This window comes from Quercus suber, unplaced genomic scaffold (assembly GCF_002906115.3).
Source record: "Quercus suber isolate HL8 unplaced genomic scaffold, Cork oak 2.0 scaffold_7, whole genome shotgun sequence".
In the NCBI taxonomy this organism is placed as follows: Eukaryota; Viridiplantae; Streptophyta; class Magnoliopsida; order Fagales; family Fagaceae; genus Quercus; species Quercus suber.
In genome coordinates this window covers 3,144,394-3,165,204 of record NW_027069473.1, presented here as the reverse complement: position 1 = coordinate 3,165,204, position 20,811 = coordinate 3,144,394, and the positions used below count along the sequence as shown (strand labels likewise).

Below are 20,811 nucleotides of genomic sequence, written 5' to 3'. Positions count from 1 at the left end.
GCTTCAATCAACCGACGTTTTTGGCCTATTTAACTTCAAAATTTGGACTTTCGGTAAACTACAAAATTGTAGCCCTTTAACTTTTCAACCTAACTTAAATCATCTCAATTGGACATCTAAGCCAAAAGTTGTCCTCCAAATATGGACCGGCCACAAGGCCAATAGTGATGTGAGGAAGAGGAAGAGGAATGGTACCGGGTGAGATAAAAATTGGGCTTGAAATGGTATAGTGATTACTGATACTGAGCCCGGAATCACCACAACATGGCCCAGCCCACAAGGCCAACAGTGAGACACAGACAGTAATCTTAATCTTTTTGTTTCCTTTCGCCGCTCTTGCCTTGTCTTGGATTCTCTCCGAGAGAGAGAGAGAGATCCGAGTTTTTGATTCAAAACATGATGATGATGATGAGTTTATGTGTGCAGTGTGTACTAGACTTAGTAGTAGCTGGTTTCTCTTTGATGATTGGTCTCGGAATTTTTGCCTTTATTGCCTCCATTCTTTGCTCTGCTGCTTTCTTCCACAACGCCAAGGAAGTCTTTTAATTCCATTTCAAGGTATTTACTAGTCTTTTTTGGTATTACTATCACTAATGAGAGAGAATATAGTGATTTACCATCGACATCAATATCTCCTAAACCCAACAAGACATATTGCTTTTTCTGTAGCCATTAATTAGAGGACGCTTGATTTCCAATTAGGCTCACAAAATGCTATGACAATAATGTTATTAGGCCTTGCTAATTCATTATACGGCAATTTGTATATAAAGGACCCAATGAACATTGAAATGCTCATTAATCCAACAACTGAGGAACTAACTATCACTTGAGATCTTCTCAGATGAAGCTTCCATTGTGTGGTTGATGGAGGTGTAGCTGAAGAAGAACAAATTGCTCTGGATGGCATGCTAGCTAGACATGTAATCCTCAATATGAGCAAAATTCATTAGTACAAAAAAGATATTTTTCTATATTAGATTTTTTTTATATAGATTAGAAGTTATTTTAAGCTTTTATGGGTTTTAGATTTCTGTACTATTTAGACCAGTTCTCTGTTTTGGTAAATCCCGAACTTATTAAATACTTGTTGATCTGATAATATGATAGTATATCTCTTCCTTTTAAATCTTAAGTTCAATTGGTACTTCTTTGTGTTCAGATCCCTCATCCTCATTGTAATTATTGAATTATCAAAAAAATAAAAATAATATATATATATATATATAATAAGAAAGAAGTTTGTTTTTATTGTAACTAGTGCTAAATTTTGCAAAACAAACACATTATAGTACATAAGACAAGGATAATAGCTCATATAATTTTGACTTGTGAACAGGTTGCTTAGAAACAACATTGTCCAACATTTAATATATTGCAAGAATAATATGTCAAGTGCAGTCTCGGTCAAAACAACTTCGAGTTCTCTAAGTGCAATGGTTGCTAATATGTCTGGGACTTGGGGTGCCCAAACTAGTGCCATGAAACGCATACGTTGAAAATCCAAAGATGGATTTTCATTCTTGTATTAGAATCTACAAGATGAATATGCAAGCAGAATATAAGTTTATTAATCTCATGGTCTACGTTGGTTGTTTCAGACTAAAATTTGTAGTATGTTGATTGTAAACAGGTTTACAGGAAATTAATTGTTACTGATTCAATGATTAGCACTAATTAGATATCCCTTTGCAGTTGGCCAATTTTATATTTTAATTACAATTTGCTCTTGTAGCTTTGTGGTCGTCTGTTTTGTTATAAATCATTGCGAAAAGTTTACATTCAATTACTACTTACTACAAGGATGTGACATATAATGTATCTGTATTACAGTGAAAAATGCATTTTTGAACAGACTAAGTTTTTTGATAAATACATGATTTCATCAAACAGAAACAAGTAACAGCATTATTCATCCAAGCATCTCAAACAACACTGAGATGGAAAGATTTATTACCAACCAGAACACTTTTGTGGCACAACAGGCTTTAAGTTGAATGGGAATGTAATTTTCTTTTTACTACACTCTTTTCAGGTTTTTACTTGTTATACTGTCATTTTAGTGCTTTCCACATACTAATATGGATATAATAACTTGTGTATTGAATTAATATTTTTAGGTGTTCCTGGAAGTACAGAAGGAAGTTTGAAAATGTAGTTTCTTGTTTCTTGTGGAACTTCTAACTATTATGGGAGTGACGCTATGTTTCCCTTCGCCTGTATGTACTCAAAGAATGTAGCATTTTTCCCACTATTGAGCAATAAAATCTGGCAATTTTGATCTTTACTAGACTTTTTTCAGCATTTTTTTTTTTCAATTTTGAACATTTTGGCTTACAAATTTGTATACGGTAGCTTGTAGCAGGGCTGGCACTAGGCTTAGGCCTAAAGCCTCCCATGGCCTCTCATACAAAAAGACCCCAAAATTATATTCTCACCCAAGGAAGCCCCTTAATTCAGTTTCAAGATATTTATTTTCTCCCCCTTCAATATCCAAATTCACCTTCATCTTCATGAATGGGTTTTAGAGAGCTGGAGTATGGCAATCTAGCTTTGTTAGCCAAGCAAGGTTGGCTTCTAATCCACAATACACGATCATTATAATTCCGAGTACTGAAGGCTAAGGTTTTTTTCTTACATATCATTCCTAGAAGCCCCAATGCCCACCCAATCATCTTACACTTTGCATAGTATTGCATAGGCAAGACATGTTATTTTTGATATATTGTGGGAACACGTTAGGGTATTGGCAATGGGGATAGCATGCAAGTTTGTCAAGATGGAAAACTCTATAGACACCCATTTACGTGCCAAAATCCAAACATACTTAAGTGACAACTTTTGATTGGTGCACCAAAATCAAGTTTTTCAGTAAGTTACAAATGGTGGTCCCATGTACAAGTGTTGATATCCAACCAAAAATTGTTACCCAAGCATGTGGTAGATTTGGGTGAGGAAATAGTTTTGCCCGTAGGCAGACTGTTGGCAAGGCCGATGGTTATTGACCCCGACCACTTATCATGTCTAGCTCAACATGTCAGCCAATGCAACAACCCTTCGCTCCTTTTGGAATTCACTCTAGTCTCTACAAATGCAACCGAAAGTCAACTTCATATGGAGAATGTGTAATGGAATCTTGTCCACTTAAACAACTCTGTTTAAGAGAGGAGTTCATCTCTAAGAGTTATGTGTATTTTGTGCCATGGATGTAGAGACTGATATTCATTCATGTCTAAGGGGTCTGGAACAGAAGTACCTTACTATTACATCAACTACAGGAACAGCCCAAGGCTAGATGGATTTCTGTGAAGATTGCCATGACAAAGTTTTAATCGCCTGACATTGAAATCTCTACTCGATCCTATGCAATGCATGGAGGCTGGGTGATACGCACAGCAATTTGGAGTCTTGGTGCAGCAAAGCGAAGATGGCAAAATTACAATTTCATGAGATCAGAACTACGCAGAATCACAATGTTGTTCTGGGCCTTCTGGCTTCCAAAATGGTCACATCCTCTCTAGCAGACTGATATGTAAGTTTAGTTTGGCCAATGTCTCTACCAAATTGAAACTATTAGGAGGAATTGAAGCTGTGACCCGTGATGCAGCTAGACAAGTGTTGGTAGCAATAGTGGAACCATTACAACTGTGATTGCTCCCTCCATAAGCATGTTATATTGTTATGCACTACTTGAAGATCTCCTCTACTGCAAAGATATGGGTTTTTGGGCACTGAAAGTTGACTGTGATAATAGGCTGTTTTACCTTTTTCTTACAGCTGTGGCGCCATGTTTCTCCAAACTGGGTCTGCTGGTTGATTCAATCTCTACTCATGGGCTTTCAAAAGGTCTCTTTCATGTGCATCCAAAAGAAATGTAATTGAGCGGTTTGTGCTCTTTTCCTTCTTACCATTGTAAACTTTGATTTATAGTTCAATTATATTTCTGGGGTTTAATTCGAAAAGAAAAATTATAGGATTATAATGTTTCCATAAAAAACTATAGGATTATAATCGTTATTGTTTGGTAAAAACTTTGAACTATTATTATAATTGATTATAGTTTTAATTTTTTTTTTCTTTTTTTTACTATCCACTAGAAGATACAAGATCTGGAAAAGCTACAGAGGCATGAAGAAGTGAGAGGGGTTGAATGTGAAGGAGAAAAAAGTATCGATGATTAGGTTGAAAAATTAACTGGGAAGTCTACATCAATGGATTTCATTATCTGCCTCATGCAAAGAACCAACAAAGAAAAATTGGCAAAGGAGCTAAAGACTTAACTAAGGAGAGAGAACCAGTGCCTAACAAAGAAGAAATTCAAAGTCAAGAAAAAGAAACCTCAATTGATGGAGCCAAAACAGATTAAGACGAAGGAGATGAACACAAAAGGACAGACCCAGGCTATGATGCTCAGGTCATGGTAGAAGCCTCTAAGAGCATCTCCAGCAGAATAGCCAAATTTTTGTACTGTTTAGCTAATGAACAGTGACATTTAACTTTTGTCTATCCACTTTTTTAAATACACTTCTAACAGATTCTCTATCTCATTCTCTATTTCATTTAAATATTTTTTTTTTATTCATTATTTTTTTTTTAACAACTACACATCTTCTAACATTTTTTTATACAGCACATCATTATTATAATAAAAAAAATGTATTTGAAGAATGAACAGTAGCCCATCAGACTTGATGGGTTACTGTTCATTAGCCAAAAAAAAAAATACATGTTTGCCGAAGTTGTTAGAGCATCTACAGTGCACCTCATTCTTCAAATTTTAGCTACTAGAGCCGGATGCCCAAACCACTAGAGATGCTCTAAAGATATAGATGCTAAGGTTGTGCATAATTTAATATCCTGTCGGGAGTTGGCTCAAAGGTCAAGCATTCAATTCCAAGGTGAAGAAGGCTATTATTGGTAAGTCCTCTCATCAAAAGACATCACCAAAATAAAATACAAGGATAGATGATTCTGTAAGTTGCAAGGAGACGGATCAGATGAAAAGATAATTATGTGCAAGGGCTTGTTATTGGTAAGTCCTTGATAGCTAAATTAACCCAAAAAACTTTATTACTTTAGCTAATGCATTTTTACAACAAATGCATCAGTTTCAATACTCTATTCCTATTTTATTAAAATATTATTTTTTCCACTCAAATATTTTTTTTCACCTCTTTCTTTTCCATTCCACTTCCACAATCATTGTAAAAATTCATATCAACTACAGCAAATTCACATCAAACCCATATATGTTTGCTGTACATGTGTGAATGGAGACCTACATTGAATAATAATAAGAAGAATAAGTAGTTAATCTAACATAGTTGAGCTCATTCTCATAGGGTTTAAGCCTTTTGGGTCATGTGTGTCTCTAGTCTCTCCAATTTGTATATCTCCCCAACAAGTGGTATTAGAGCACATGGTGGTGTGGGGCAAAAGGTGACAAGGTTATTAAGATTCTTTTTGCAATTGGAGCGGAACGGAATGTGTGTACTTAGCTCCCTTTTGCAAATGGAGTTGGGACGAGCCACTTTCTCATTTGGAGTGGGGACGATATTTCGCACAAGGCAAGTCCATAAAAGCCTACATAAACGATCTTGGAAAAAGGTCCAACAAAAGAGTATTTGTCAATAGTGCTAGACAACGATAAAGTGTGAGGTTTCCATGGATAAAAGACATAAGACTTGTTAATGGCTTAAAGAGAGACAGAGACTCACACGTGAAGGGAAGATTGTTGGGTATAGATGTGTAGTGAAGTTCCACATTGAATAATGATTATAACAATAAGCGGTTATTATAACATAATTGAGCTTATACTTATTGGGCTTAAGTTTTTTGGGTTAAATCTGTTTATATATGTTATATTAATTACTCAAGGATAAGGAGTCTCAAATCCAACACCAAAATATCAACAAATCTCAAAACCAACTAGCAAATCCAAAACCCAGTTGACTGCAAGGAACACCAAATATCAACAAATCTTATAACCAACTAGCAAATCTAAAACCCAGTTGACTTGCAAAGGCCAACTCAAATTAAGGCTCAAAGGGCTCTTTGCCACTTTATCAAAGCTTACTCAAACTCTCACATCATTTCATCTTATTAAAGCATATAGCAACTAGCGAACTGTCTTACAGATGATCAACAATAAGATCTTATTAAAGCATATTGCAACTAGCGAACTATCTTACAGGTGATTAACAATAAGGAAACATGGTAGATTCAATTCAATGCACTAACCCGACCCGTTTCACTCTTATTAAAATATACATTAAACATGTGCCTGCAATGGCTACAAGTACGTTAAAGCTCTCCATCCCACAGCTCTTCAACGGACTTGTACGGTCCATGAGCGGAAACAAAATCCTCTTTAGGCATCATTCGGTGCTGCTTGATTTGACCAATCTTGTCATAGTCATCCTCCGATAGTTCCCAATCAAATATCTGCAGATTCTCCTTCAACCTCTCCTTGTTGTAGCTCTTGACTATAGGAACCGCCCCTTGTTCATAAATCCATCTGAGACAAACCTGCCAATGAACCAAACAATCATAACGTTAGTTGAACATATTGGGACATGCACACACATGTATATATAGCAATGGTTTCTGTATATATAATTGGGTGTCTAGGTGAAATTATGTCCATAACATATGATCTGTTTTTGAACTTTCTTTGTATTTGTTTTCTCTCCAATACGTATAGTGTTTTGTGTTTTTTTCCATAATACATACACCAAATCAGTCTTTTGTATATGAAATTTGACCCTCTGCAATCTTTAAAACTACATAGTAGAACCTGAGCAACAGTCTTTCCGTGAGTTTTCGCAATCTCTTTGAGCACTTCATTGTCCATAACGTCGTTGGTGCCCCAACTAACCCCTTTTGCTCCCAAAGGGGAGAAAGCAGCGACAATGATACCATTTGCCTTGCAAAACTCTGTCAGCTTCTTCTGTGGCCAAACTGGGTTCATCTCCACCTATACAAACGATCATATCCTAATCATCATTGTTTATCTATAGGCCAAATTAAATTTGTGCAAATCATTGTCTAGAATTTTTAAGTTGCAGCAATGACTCACTTGATCCACTGAAGGTGGGATAGAAGCAAAGGAGAGCAAGTTTTCAAGCTTCTTACAAGAGAAGTTGCTGACTCCAATGGACTTGGTAAGGCCAAGTCTCTGGCACTCTTCCATGGCTGCCCACACAGACTTGAAGTCCATTGGCATAAGTTCCTGTTTATCAAAAGGGGATAAAGGGGCCCTCTTTCCAGGAGTAGCAGCGATGGGCCAGTGGATCAGATAGAGGTCTAGGTATTCCAGCTGAAGAGTCCTATACAAATTAGTCATTCAAAAACATGATTTGCTTGAACAGGTATTTAATTAGTTGATTTTCCATATATGATTGTAAATTATTCTTCTTACAAGAGAAGTTGCTGACTCCAATGGACTTGGTAAGGCCAAGTCTCTGGCACTCTTCCATGGCTGCCCACACAGACTTGAAGTCCATTGGCATAAGTTCCTGTTTATCAAAAGGGGATAAAGGGGCCCTCTTTCCAGGAGTAGCAGCGATGGGCCAGTGGATCAGATAGAGGTCTAGGTATTCCAGCTGAAGAGTCCTATACAAATTAGTCATTCAAAAACATGATTTGCTTGAACAGGTATTTAATTAGTTGATTTTCCATATATGATTGTAAATTATTCCTGGAAAGTTAATGATGCAGTTGTGATACCATAAAAGAGGTTCATGTCAATCATAAAGTCCCCAAAATATTTTAATCTTTGACCATGGCCAAGACTAAGTTTGCAATTTCCCAATTGGAAGTTTCATAAATGTTACACCAGAAAAGGAAGTTAATCTCTCTACTTAAAATGTATGATTGAATTCTGACCGTTCCAACTTTCTTTTCAACAGATTTTATAGATACATGAAAATAGTACCTTTTTTCTTTTCATTTTTTCATTCAGCAAAGTAGAAAATTTTGTGGCAAGTGTTTTAGATGTTTACATATCTCAAAGTGAATGGACAAGTTGCACTTGAAGATAGTCTTGCTTTAAATGTCATCTGGTTGGCATACACATTTTCTGTTTTGTACACCTGTACTGACTAAAGGACAGGAAAACATGGACAAACATGTCCGTGCAAATTCTTTGCTTCTTGGTAAACATTCAAAAATGTTGAAACCAATCCACATGAATAAAATTCTCAACTTTCTCAACCAAAAAAAAAATCTCAAATTATTAAAAAAAAATCCAAATGAATAAAGGAAACAAAATTACGAACATGAGATGGATAATATAAATGCTAATTAATCAAAAAGAGGACCTAAAAGGCCAAAAGAATCTTTGCTATAAACACCAAATATAAAGTTCTTCCCATTTGTTTACTAGGGTCCCACCAGGTACAGATTCTAAACATAAAAGTAGGTATGTTTTGCTTGATCACAGCATTTCCATTAAGGATTGCATATGCTAAAAGATCTGCTCTTTTTTTTTTTTTTTTTTTAAAGCATTTTTAACCCAAAAATCTGCTCCATCAAATATTGTATATGTTAAAAAATTTACAATTCTGCTAATTATAAAGTCCTCTGAACAAGTAATGTAATTCACGATTCTACTAAAAAGAAACTTTCATATATTTAAAATTACTAAATCAATAATTAATTTCTGTTTAAAAAAATTTTCTAACTAATATTTTAGTAGAATAATAAAACTCGTCACTTGTCGTTCTTATCATTTTTTCTACTCTCATTTTTGACACCGCAATATCACTCTCTCATTCTCGTTCTCTCTCATCTCTCTTTCTCAGATTCTCCCTCTAGTGGGTCTGATGGGTCTCGATGACTGCAAGTGGGTCTGGGTCCAACAGTGGTTGGGGTTGGTTAAGACCGTGGGTTGAGTTGGTTGAGGCAGTGGGTTGAAGATCGGGGTTGCTGGGGTGGTGGGTTTTGCGGCGGTTTTGTGGTGGGTTTTCGCTGCGGTTTGTGCTGTGGTTTGTTTTTTTTTTTTTGGTGGTTGGGGGTTGAGGTTGTGGTTGGTGGTGGTGGCTGTGGCTGTGGCCGTGGCCGTGGCCGTGGCCGTGGCCGTGGTTTATCGGTGACGAGTTTGAAAAGCCCAGGCCATGGAGGTTTTGAGAGCAAATATCAGAGGGAGGGAGAAGCTTCTAGACCGGGGTTGAGAAAGATGGAGAGACAGTGGGAGAGAGTGACAGAGGGAGAGTGAGAAATAATAAAAAAAAAAAAAATTGTTAAAAAAATAGGATTTTTGATGTAAGTGATAAATACTAAATTTTTTTAGAAGTCTGGACGGAAATACTCTAATTTAAGGCAGTGTGCTTTGGTTCAGGTTGATAAGACAAGACAAGACTCACCGAAGCGATTCCTGTAAGGAAGGAAGGACCAGATGAGCATGAGCTTCACTAGGCCAAAGCTTGGTAGTAACGAAGAGCTCATCCCGAGAGGAAATAAGACCAAGTCTAAGTGCTTCAGCAATAGCTTCTCCTAAAGCCTGTTCCGACCCATATGCTGAAGCGGTATCAAAGTGTCTGTAACCAAGCTTGATCGCCTCCAGCACAGCTGATATCAAGGTGGCACCGTCGTTGTTGTCAGCCGCCGTGCCGAAGCCAATCACGGGCATGGACACCGGCCCGGAGGAGGAGCTCAGCTCCAATTTTGGGATTTTCGTAACTGAATTTAGCGTAGTAGTAGCCATGTGTGGTGAGAGTGAGAGAGAAACTGAGAATGCGTTGAACCTTGAATGTTAGCTACTTTGGGCTACTCTTACCTATTATTAATCTTATATTCTATATTTATATTGATAGAGGATAAGTTTGGTTCAACTGTTTTTTTAGTAGGTGTTTCGAAAAGTGTGATATAAAATTGAACTTTTTTTTTAAATTGAGTATTTGGTAAAAAGTTGTTAAAAGACATCTTTTGAAAAAATTAAGTGTTTAACTAATACTTATAAAAATAGTCATCTGTGTTGTAAATTATTAAAAATAACAAATATATATAAAAGAGTTTATTTTATTATTAAATCAACTATTTAATAATATTTATTCAATAAAAAACTACTTAATAATAATAATAATGTATTGTTAACTAAAATTTGTTGTAAATTATTTTTATAATATTTTTACAACAAATTATATGTAATAAGTTATTATTAATTTTAATTTGAACACACTACTTAAATTATTATTTTTTACTAATATTAACTAGTAATAATTTATCACTTAAAATTTATTATGAAAATATTATTGTAGCATTTCTTAGTTTTAATTTCTTATTCTTTATTTTATCTTTCTTTTTATCTCTTTTTCTTTCATCCACACTATAATTTATATTTTTTTCCTCTTTTTTTCTCCCTCACACACGTCTTTACCTTCTCCTTATCTCTTTTCTCTATGCTTTTCATCTTCACCTTCTCCTTATCTCTTTTCTTTATGTTTTTCATATTCGCCAGACTACCATTTGTCTTCTTTCTTTTTCTTTTTCTCTTTCTCTACTTTCTTCCACACATTTAGCCACATAGCCCACACCCACGCACTTCTTCACCTTGATCTTCTTTATTCTTATCTTGTTCTCTAAATTCAACCATGTAGAGTCCACACCCACATACTTCTTCACCTTGATCTTCACAAGTAATTTCTCTTAATTTCACCAAAAATCTTAAATACCTCTCTGTCTTCGTAACCCCAAAATCAAATGGGAATTGAAGTTAGATCGATGCATCAGAGCTCCTCCTCATTACTCAACCTCAGCCATGTCGAAAGATTCAAATCTGGTTGTTGAGAGTGAGATTAGTAGTGGAGGTTCCGGCATATTGTAGTTATAATTTTGTGTATTTGTCTTTTTAGTTTTTAGTGTATTTTGTGGTTAGTGAGATGAGAGTAATTTAGATTATTTCTTGCATTTCCAATGGTAATATTGATCAAAAGCGCTTTTGCGTTTGCAAAAACTCCTCAAACTCGTCCGCACGTTTTGGCTCAATTCTTTACATTTTAAAACGTAGTTTTTGAGAAAGCACGCTTTGAAACATTACCAAACACCTGACTTTCATTTTTGCTCTCAAAAAATGCGTTTTGGCTTTTAAAAACTGAAACAAACGGGTACATAGTCTGTCATCAATCCCAATAATTCATGCCGAGTGACGTCAGTGATGACAACCGATTAAAACAGTGAAAAATATTGTGAAAATGTGTAACCAACACAAAAGGTTCAAAAAGTGCATATTACGTCCAAAAGTTTTGTGTTTGTTTTTCGAATTTTACTTTTTAATTCCCCACCTTTTCCAAACTGACTTACCCCACCTTTAATATATATATATATATAGAGAGAGAGAGAGAGAGAGAGAGAGAGAGAGAGAGAGAGAGAGAGAGAGAGAGAGAGAGAGAGAGAGAGAGAGAGAGAGAGAGAGAGATATATTTGCATTATTGTTTGGTTTTGGGCTAGGCTAATATATGATCAAAGTGTACAAAAATATTTTTAGAGGTAAATTAAAATTGTAAAAAAATATTATTTATATATATAAGGTTTTTTTTTTTTTCAAGTCAACAAACTCATTTGAACCCCCTGGAGTACCTATAGCGTCACCCCTAACTCCAAATTTACATGGAAATACCTTTTGTCTTGAAGAATAAATCACAGGATAATTTTGTCCAATCTGTCATGATAAATGGACATATATGGCACTCAAATCTATACTTAAAATTAGTCGACAACCAGGGGCGGCTTGATGCATTTGGGAGCCTAAGGCGAAAATTGATTATCTTGTTTCATATATAAAATTACTATTAATCAACATGAACAACATATAATTTTTTTTTTAAAATAGTTTATAAACACAAAAAAATTTGACAAAAATTTTTACATTTATTGATGTGGCAGATTGATAGTAGTCATTAAAAGTATGATGTCAGTGGTGAATCTAGTTGAAAACTAATAAAAGTTTGCTAACTTGACTATTGTGAAAAATGTTGTGAATTTTTTTATAAATTGCTTTCTTCCTGTTCTTTTTTCATTTAGAAATGCAACATTCAGAATATTTTTCATGACAAATCTTAGGTGTTAAGTTGCTTCTTGTTTTCTAGTTGAACCTACGACTAAAATTATTTTTTTGTTGTCAATAACAACCTTTAACAATTTGTTTTTAAGATTTTTTGTAAAAATATTGTGAAAAATGTTGTGAACATAGCATTTCTTTCTCTTCTTTATTTATTTTTCATTTGATAAGAAAATATTATTTTATTTAATGGTTAATATTTTGGCTTAATTAATACTATTTGTTAAAATTTAGGGGCCTTTTTTTTCATTTGGGGCCTTAGGCAGCCGCATCAATGGCTTATACCATTGAGCCGGCCCTGTCGACAACCCAAGCAATGCAAGAGAAAGTTTAGAATAATATAATTTTTTTTGCTTTTTTTTTTTTATATATATAAATATAAAATTTGATAATTATTAGCAGAAATTTATTATAATTGTGTTTATATAAAGAATTATATATATATATATATATATATATTCTAGCATTGGATTATTATTGTGTTGCTATATGGAACTATAGATTCTACCATTTAAAAAAAATATGATTTGTTGAAATTGTAATATACACTGTAATTACAGAATAGAAATTAAAAATTGAATTATAAAATATATAAAATATCTCAAAATCTTATGTGACACAATATTATGAAGTCAACAAAAACTCAAATTGTTTTACACACACACACATATTTGGATTCACAATAATTGAAGAAAATACAAGAGTATTAAATAAATTAGGAAATAAGACCAGAATATGGTGAAACTAATAATGCAACAAGATCTCTACTATGAATACTACAAGTCTAGACTTGGAAAAATTGGACTCGAACCCATTAACTTGACTCAACATGAAGGGGAATAACCCAACCTTTAGAAAAAACGGGTCAACCTATACTCAACCCCACAAGTTTTTTAAGTAAGGGGAATTTTAAAGGATTTTTTTTTTTTTTTTTTTTTTGAAGGTAATATGCAAAGTTGGATGTTCTCTATGGGTGAAAAAATCATTACAATAAGTTTTTGAACTCTTTTTAAGGGCAATCAATCTCTTAAGCATTCCTATAGCCACAATTGTGTTTGTATCAACTTTTAGCTTTTAACTTTTTTGTATAGCTTTTTAATATTTCACTTTTTTCCCACTTTTCTCACTTTTTTAAGGTACAAGTATATTTTAACACATTTTCAGCAAAAATTTAAATAATTTGTTCCAAAAAAGAAATATTTCTTGTTCCAAAAAAGAAATATTTCTTGTTCCAAAGAAATGAAAAAAAAAAAATACTAAATCTTGTGGATCAAGTTAAATAATTTGTTCCAAAAAGTTAAATAATATGCAATACCTGAAAAAGAAATATGATCCACAACATTTAGTATTTTTTTTTTTTTCATTCATTTATGATTTTGATACCATTAGTGAATTATGGATTGTGTATGTGGGGCCTGTTAGTTAANATTACATGTAAGTCCATTAGGCAGACAACATTAAAAGGTGGAAAAATCATAGCATTCTAGACAATAGCTCATCCTAGCAAGACTATCCACACACCTATTTGCCTGACGGAAGCAATCTTAATACAAACCTACGGTAGATCAAGAGCTTGCAGTCATCCAATAAAAGTGATATGATGTTATTAACATATGAAGGATTCCCTAAGGCATCCACATAGACTTGGCATCAAGTTCAACTTCAAGAGTAGTAATGTTGAGGTTGCTGCATAGAAGAAGGCACTCCCTTAATCCCACAACTCAGCGACAAAGCTGTTTGTCATGCCAATACTCCTACTAAACCCAATAACCCACCTACCTGCATCATCCCTAACCACCCCTCCACAACCTGCCAAGCCTATGTTACCACAATAGGAGCCATCTATGTTAAGTTTCAACCAGCCACTTGACCCGCTTCTCCCATCTAATCCTCATCATGACATTCCGAGTCAACAACCTTGGAGAGGATAGGCAATGAAAAAAATTCTACGACTTGATTTACAATCTCCAAAGCTAGCTTCGGGTTCCTACTTTTCCATTGAAAACCAAATTGTTTCTACTCTTCCAAACATTCCACACAGCAAAGGGAAATACAACTTTCCAAGGCAGTTGAGTAGCACCTAAATTGTGCTTAAATTTACTATTTAACATCAGCCAATCTTAGAGGTTGCTCCTCCAAAAAAGCTGATAGAGGGTAAAAACCCCCAGTTGGTTCCACAGCATCTTAATAGCGGGCAGTCCCTCAGGGCATGTAAATGCTTTCAACTCCTTGGCATAAAGGCATGTAGTATCATGACTAACACCCCTCCTCTCAAGGCAAACCTTAACTCCAATGCTATTGTGGACGCATTTCCAAAGAAAAGTTCCAATCCTTAGAAGAGTATTCACTTTCAAATCCAAATGCGCTGAGAAAGGTTCTATACATTTAGCCCCCATGGCAATCCTATAAGCACTCTTCAAATCAAAGGTGCCTTTAGGAGACCTCGACCAAGCCAACTTATCAACATCCCTTTTTCACTGCTTTATTATGGTTTGAATAAGCTTAAAGTACAACTTAGTTTTTTTTATTCTTTTCTTTTTATCTTTTTTTTTGGATAAGTAGATAATGGGCAAGAGCGAGGTGAGGTAAAACTACAAATATCAAATACTACAAAGAGTGTCACTACCAGTCTACCACAAATTATCACTAGTTCTCCAAAATACAATTTAGTTTCACTATTAATCTATATACTCAAATATTATTTAAGCAAAATAAGTTATATCTTTGATATGCCCAAAATCAAACACCATAGTCCATCACTCAATCATAGACCACCACCTTTCTACCCCATGCGCAAACACCCACCTAATAGCACCAACACGTGACTTAAGTATCTAACAATTTGGAATTAACTTCATCCTCTTCTTCAATTTCATCGTCTTTTCATCACATTAATCTTCTTCTCATCCTTCAATTCCTTCTTGAATATATGTTGGTTACAATTAGTGATATTTATCGCAAATGTGGGGTAATGAACACAAATTTCTGCGGTGCAATTATTATAACTTTGAACTATGTTAAATATTAGGATTAATATACCACATTGGATGTATTAGAATAGCTGCAGAAAATAAGTATAAAATAGGAATACAAAAACATGAGTGCAAATGAAACTCTTAAGGGTTACATCTTTAATATATGAGAGTGTAGTACAAATTTTGTGTTACAACAGATATAACATTGGTATATATAGATGGCTAAACCCTAGAATTTTAATACAAGTAAGAGAACTTGTCTACACACAAAATAGTTGAGGGTTTGGGCCTGAGCTAATTTGTCTAATATATATATATCTAACAAACTGCATTACATTTTGTATTAAAATGAGTAACAAGGCATCTGGCTTGCTTTATCTCTATTGATTATCTATTCTACTAATTGGAGTAAAACTTTGGTGTACATCTCCAGAAAAAATAATCCTACCATTTGGCTTTTTTTTTTTTTTTTTTTTCCTTTTTTCTTTTTCCCAAGAATACAAATGAAGGGTACAAAATTAAATTGACAAAGTCAAAACTAGCCGAAAAACACAAACACACGCACAGTTCTCGCTAACAAGAAGTTGTTAAAATTTAGACTCTACATTAACCTCTCGAATGATTGCCACTATATTACGTTCTCTTCCAATCCATTCATGAAGTGAAAGTTTTCAATTGCATTCTTCTTTTCATTTCATCAATTACTGAATGAATTTAAGAATTTAGCCTGCAAATGTGCATTATTATGGTTAACATAGGATAAGCATGCTTTCATTTAAGTAATAGGTGTTCAAAAATTCAATTTCATTTCTTTATATAGTTGGGACCCCAACTCCCAAAGCCTTGTGTGAAAAGTGGGTGCATGCTTGAGAAAATTATTCGTGCATACATATATAGGATATGATTACTTTGTATTTAAATTCTTGAAGAAAAGCTAGAATTAAAAGAGAATATAAATCTATAGTTGGAAGTTAATGAAGAAGGATGCGAAGGATGGACACTAAATACATCCACATGGACCACACCTATTCACCTGTGTAACATTCATAACTGTTGAGGACCTTTTTTTTTTTTTTTTTTTTTTTTGCGTATATGCTGTGGCCCATGAGTCTAACCCAACCCACGGATGACATGGTTCTTCAATATTCTTTCATAACTCTTAAGGCTACCCATGTCTAAAACGCAGCAAGTCCACTTTACCCAAAAAAAAAAAAGTTTTTGAGGGAGTTTAATTTATAGCGTCCGCTCTTGATAATAACTTTTTATCATAAATTAAGACATCAATCAGTTTTGATATAGACGAAAATTGAATCTCAGATTTCTTAATAAAACTCTCAATTTTAGATGTACATGCATATGAAACAAAAATGCTAGAACCACAATTAAAGCCACGTCTTGTCCACATGACGAGTTGTGAATAGTAAAGTAAATGTGGTGAAACATAAAAATAATAAGAAATGTTATGTCTACAATATTTTCACAATACTTTTAAAACAAATCCTAATAAAAATAAAAGGGCATACTTCCTGATCGGATGACAAAAACCAAGAAAAGAAAGCTTGAGAGCATACATTGAAAATAGAAACACGCGTTCATAATTCATCAGTTAAACAATGCCAAAGTAGGAAAGATAAGAGTAAGAGTCCTTGTCTTGGACTCCTATCACGTCAAAAATTTGGGAACGGTAAACTTTGCACAAAAGGAAGAAAGACAATACCTTCAACTTCAAGGTGAAGGTTTTCAACTCTGCTATTTTGTAAAAGGGAATAGCCTACCCAACCAAAGCCCACATGATTAAGTTCGCCAAAATCATTAGGTTGGTACCACCTACAAATCCTTTTGTTTCCCTCAAGTCAACACATGGGTAGCCCAAACAATTTTATTGGCCCCACATTTGGCGGCCTCTCCCTAGTAGGAGCCAAAGGAGCCAAAAGCCCATGGCCTCAGTTACCTAGGCCTAGGTTGGCTTAAAAACGATTTATTTTAATTACAATTTATCATCTTAACAAATAATTATAATATAATGAAAAAAGTAATGTATATTACTCTATTACTGTTGTATATAAAATTTACTTCATGCTCTTTTTTCCCTTGTGGTAGCTATCATAGCCAAGACAATAAGACTTTTTGATTAAGTATGTCTCTATACGTTATATTAACTACTAAATGAATTTCCTAAAATATTTATCTCCCCAACAAATGTTAGATGTTAACTCGGAGGTTGTAATTCGAAACCTGGTGATATATGAAGCAATGTCCTAGTTTGATTCAATTATTCAATTATCATAGCCAATAAAATAATTATTTCAATATACATTGATTCAATTTTATAAGTTGTTTTATATTGATATAAAATACCACCACATGATTAAACAATTAGATACTAGATAAAGATGTACAAGAAGAAGAAAGAAAGAAAAATAAAAATAAAGAAGCAGCCGTCGTTTATTGAAGAGTCAATTAATTCATTCAACAAGAGGCAAGTGCAAAAAGAGTTGGTCATATTCCTATTCACAAGCTTGAGACTTCCTTTTTTAAACTTTCTTTCATTTTGTACAGATAGCTTGCAGTTTCAAATACAATCATGTGCATGATGATAAAAGGAAGTAAATATTTTATTTTATCGGCTTCACTACATGGAATGGCTTTGACCTCGTGCTGTACCATGTATGGATAGTGAGCAAGAAGCTCTTCCAAGATCAAAGAAGGCTTTATTAAGAGTTCAAACCCTTCTCTTCATATTCAGCAAAAAAAAAAAAAAAATACCCTTCTCTTCATGGACGCCGAAAAAGATTGTTGAAAATGGAGTGGAGTTGGATGTGACAACACAAATGGTCATGTGACCGTACTTTTATCTTCACAGTCAAGACCTATTCAACTTATTGCAAGGTGAGACAAGTCCTTCTTTGCTTGACTTACATATTTGAAATTCCTAGACTTGAGCTTCTATATATTGGTTCTCTTCAATATATAAAATATCTCAGCTTATCTAATGTTAATTTTCGGGGAACCATTCCCAGTAATCTTGGAAACCTCTCACACTTGGAAGTTCTGAATTTCAGTGGAAATAGCTTTTCTTTAAAAGCCGAAAATCTCAGTTGGATTTGTGGTCTTTCTTCTTCGAAAGTTCTTGATTTGGGTGGTGTTGGCCTTAGCAATGCAGAGAATTGGCTTGATGCAGTAAATTTACTACCTAATCTGGTACAGTTGCGTTTATTCTTTTGTAAACTTCACAAACTTCCTCTAAATTTGCCTCAGGTGAATTTTACTTCTCTAAAATCCTGATCTCTCACATAATGATTCAGTTCTACAATACCAGAGTGGTTGTTTGACATTGGCCATAGTCTTGTTCACCTTAATCTTTCATGATTCAATTACAAGCTCTGATCCCGGATGCAATCGGAACTGACTTCTCTCACTTCCTTGATCTCTCAATGAATAATCTTGAAGGCCAATACCACTAACTTTAGGCTTGTTTCAAAAAGAAAGCAAGCGCTTAACAGTTCTTCATCACTAAGAGAGCGTATCTTTCAACAATCAATTGAATGGATCCTTGGAGAAAAGTCTTGCACAACTCCACAACTTATTGTCTTGGTATGGCTGGGAATAACTTGGAGGATAGCATCATAGAAGCTCAATTACAAGCTGGATTCAATCCTTTCAACTTGAAACCATAGGATTGAGGTCTTGCCAACTAGGCCCAAAATTTCCATTGTGGCTTTGTTCACAAAAGAATTTATCTTCCATTGATATCTATAATGCTGGAATTGTAGATGTCGTGCCAGACTGGTCTTCAAACCTGTCCTCTAGGATAAAGTATATGAATTTGTCTTCCAATAACCCACGGATATGTGCCAAATTTGTCTTTGCAACTCCAACTTTCACTACTAGATTTGAGTTCCAACAGCTTTAACAGTCCCCTACCTGGCTTCTCTGCCAACTTAAGGATATTGGCTCTGGCTGCCAATTCATTTTTTGGAACAATTTCCCACTCGTGAAATCTTGTCTGTAATTAACTCTTTGATTTATTTGGATATATCCAGAAATAATTTATCAGGAGAATTCTAGACCATTTGAAATTCCATATAGACATAATTTGTTCATTTCAAACTTAGCTAATAACCATCTTTCTGGACAAATCCCAAACTCAATTGGCCAATTAATACATCTTAAGACACTGCAATTGGACAAGAATCATATTACAGGAGAACTGCCTTTATCATTGCAGAATTGCACTGCCTTGGTGTTTTTGGATCTTGGAGAGAACAGGCCGTTGGGTAGTGTACCAACATGGATTGGTGAAAATTTACAAAACTTAATGATTCTTGCATTGAAATTGACATATAATAAATTCAGTGGAAGCATTCCGTTGCAGTTGTGCCAGCTAAAATATTTGAACATTGCTTCAAATAATTTATCTGGAACCATTCCACGATGCGCCTTTATGACATTCCTTTGGGGACACTCTTACCTTCATGTATCTTCCTTACAAGATCTATTACCATTATATATTCCAACAAATTTTTCCTTTAGCAAAATCACATGACCTTTCATCCAGTAAGTTAACAAGGCAGATTCCTCAAGAAGTTATGAGCCTTGTTGGATTGAAGAATTTGAATTTGTCACAAATCATTTGGTCAGACCAATCCCACCAAACATTGCCGAAATGAGAGAACTAGAGTCTATTGATTTGTCAAGGAATCACCTTTCATTCACCATCCCACCTGGCATGACTAATTTGACATTCATTGTAGTCTTGGACGTGTCACATAACAACTTATCAGGGGTAATTCTTTGTGGTCTCCTGCGTAATAGATTTCATAACTCATCCTACACAGGGAATCCTCAACTTTGTGGAATTCCACTTTCAAAGATATCCTCGAGCAATAAATCATTTGGAAATCCACAATATAGCAATGAAAAAGAGATGAAGAAAACTAAGATGGCTATGCAATACATTCATTCTATATAAGTTTGGGATTCAGATTTATTACAGGGTTTTGGGTATTTTGGGGCTCTTTACTCTTGAAAAGAACTTGGAGGTATGCTTATTTCCATTTCTTGGGCAACATAAATGACAAAATTTATGTGATGGTAACAATTGGAGCCAAATTGCAAAGTAAGTTTCAACACAACAAGCTCCCCAAGTAAAGGGTCGTCAATAATTCTGTTCAAAATTCACCTATCTATGGTATTTATTTATAAGTACAAAAATTTCAAATAAATTGTACTATATTTGAAAGACGCTTCCATTGCTTGCATTATCATGAATTCTACTTAGTTGAAGTTTGTTTTTAAAATTCAAATCAAGTGTAATTTGCTTCAAACTAGAATGGCAATGTGATATCACTTGATCCATTTGAAGAATTAAGTCTAAAAGCAAATCACGAAGAAATGTTTCAGGAGAGTGAAACTGGGAAATTATACAAAACCAAATAATATATTCAAATAGAATTTTCTTATATTAAAAAAGAATTAATCCATAGATTAAACATATGAGGTTTGACACAGTTGAAGCATGGGAATATGAATAAATTGCTTGAATGACTTGACAAATATTTAGTTATTTCCACTAATATAAGCCTACATTTTTTTTTTTTTTTAATTCTTGATTGCGTGTAATAAAATTTGATTTTATCTTTTGTTGTGCTTTTGTTTTTGTTAAATTGCTGTCAAGACTCAAAACAATACAATTTATACCGTATTCTAAATCCATTGTTTGCAATACAATTTATAAAGTGTTTATTTTTTTTTTATGTTAGGACCATCCAACTTTCA

The 20,811-nt window shown here is 34.3% G+C and overlaps 2 protein-coding genes and 1 long non-coding RNA gene across 12 annotated transcripts; 2 read left to right on the top strand and 1 right to left on the bottom strand.

Moving 5' to 3' along the window:
* The first annotated feature begins 317 nt into the window (after positions 1 to 317).
* Positions 318 to 4,547, top strand: LOC112030123 (uncharacterized). 10 transcript variants are annotated; one of them, XR_010629437.1, is made up of 5 exons: positions 318 to 558; positions 1,834 to 2,005; positions 2,121 to 2,219; positions 3,279 to 3,885; positions 4,098 to 4,547. XR_010629437.1 is itself a non-coding variant. In XM_065774672.1 (2 exons), exon 1 carries the CDS (start codon positions 397 to 399, stop codon positions 544 to 546), a length of 150 nt encoding a protein of 49 aa, XP_065630744.1. In that variant the 5' UTR covers positions 318 to 396; the 3' UTR covers positions 547 to 558; positions 845 to 1,109. The 10 variants fall into 10 exon arrangements, 2 of the variants coding, with proteins under 2 accessions (XP_065630744.1, XP_023918576.2); XR_010629434.1 differs by having other exon boundaries at positions 319 to 558; positions 1,894 to 2,005; XR_010629435.1 differs by having other exon boundaries at positions 319 to 558; positions 1,856 to 2,005.
* Positions 4,548 to 6,072: 1,525 nt separating this feature from the next.
* On the bottom strand, positions 6,073 to 9,797 carry LOC112027554 (non-functional NADPH-dependent codeinone reductase 2). The gene is made up of 4 exons (XM_065774659.1): positions 9,366 to 9,797; positions 7,079 to 7,328; positions 6,797 to 6,976; positions 6,073 to 6,528 (listed from the first exon to the last, which is right to left on the bottom strand). Exons 1-4 carry the CDS (start codon positions 9,704 to 9,706, stop codon positions 6,304 to 6,306), a joined length of 996 nt encoding a protein of 331 aa, XP_065630731.1. The 5' UTR covers positions 9,707 to 9,797; the 3' UTR covers positions 6,073 to 6,303.
* LOC136068040 (uncharacterized) lies at positions 7,423 to 9,810 on the top strand. The gene is made up of 2 exons (XR_010629428.1): positions 7,423 to 7,656; positions 9,341 to 9,810. It is a non-coding gene; the product is annotated as an uncharacterized LOC136068040 (long non-coding RNA).
* Positions 9,811 to 20,811: the final 11,001 nt, after the last annotated feature.

What these genes read in the sequence shown, in the direction of transcription:
- LOC112030123 (XM_024062808.2), top strand. Translation starts at nt 397, where the DNA reads ATGATGATGATGATGAGTTTATGTGTGCAGTGTGTACTAGACTTAGTA.
- LOC112027554 (XM_065774659.1), bottom strand. Translation starts at nt 9,706, where the DNA reads ATGGCTACTACTACGCTAAATTCAGTTACGAAAATCCCAAAATTGGAG. An exon ending in TCCTTACAGGAATCGCTTCG is followed by an intron (nt 7,329 to 9,365) that starts GTGAGTCTTGTC and finishes TAATTTGTATAG; the next exon opens with GACTCTTCAGCTGGAATACC. An exon ending in TCCCACCTTCAGTGGATCAA is followed by an intron (nt 6,977 to 7,078) that starts GTGAGTCATTGC and finishes TCGTTTGTATAG; the next exon opens with GTGGAGATGAACCCAGTTTG.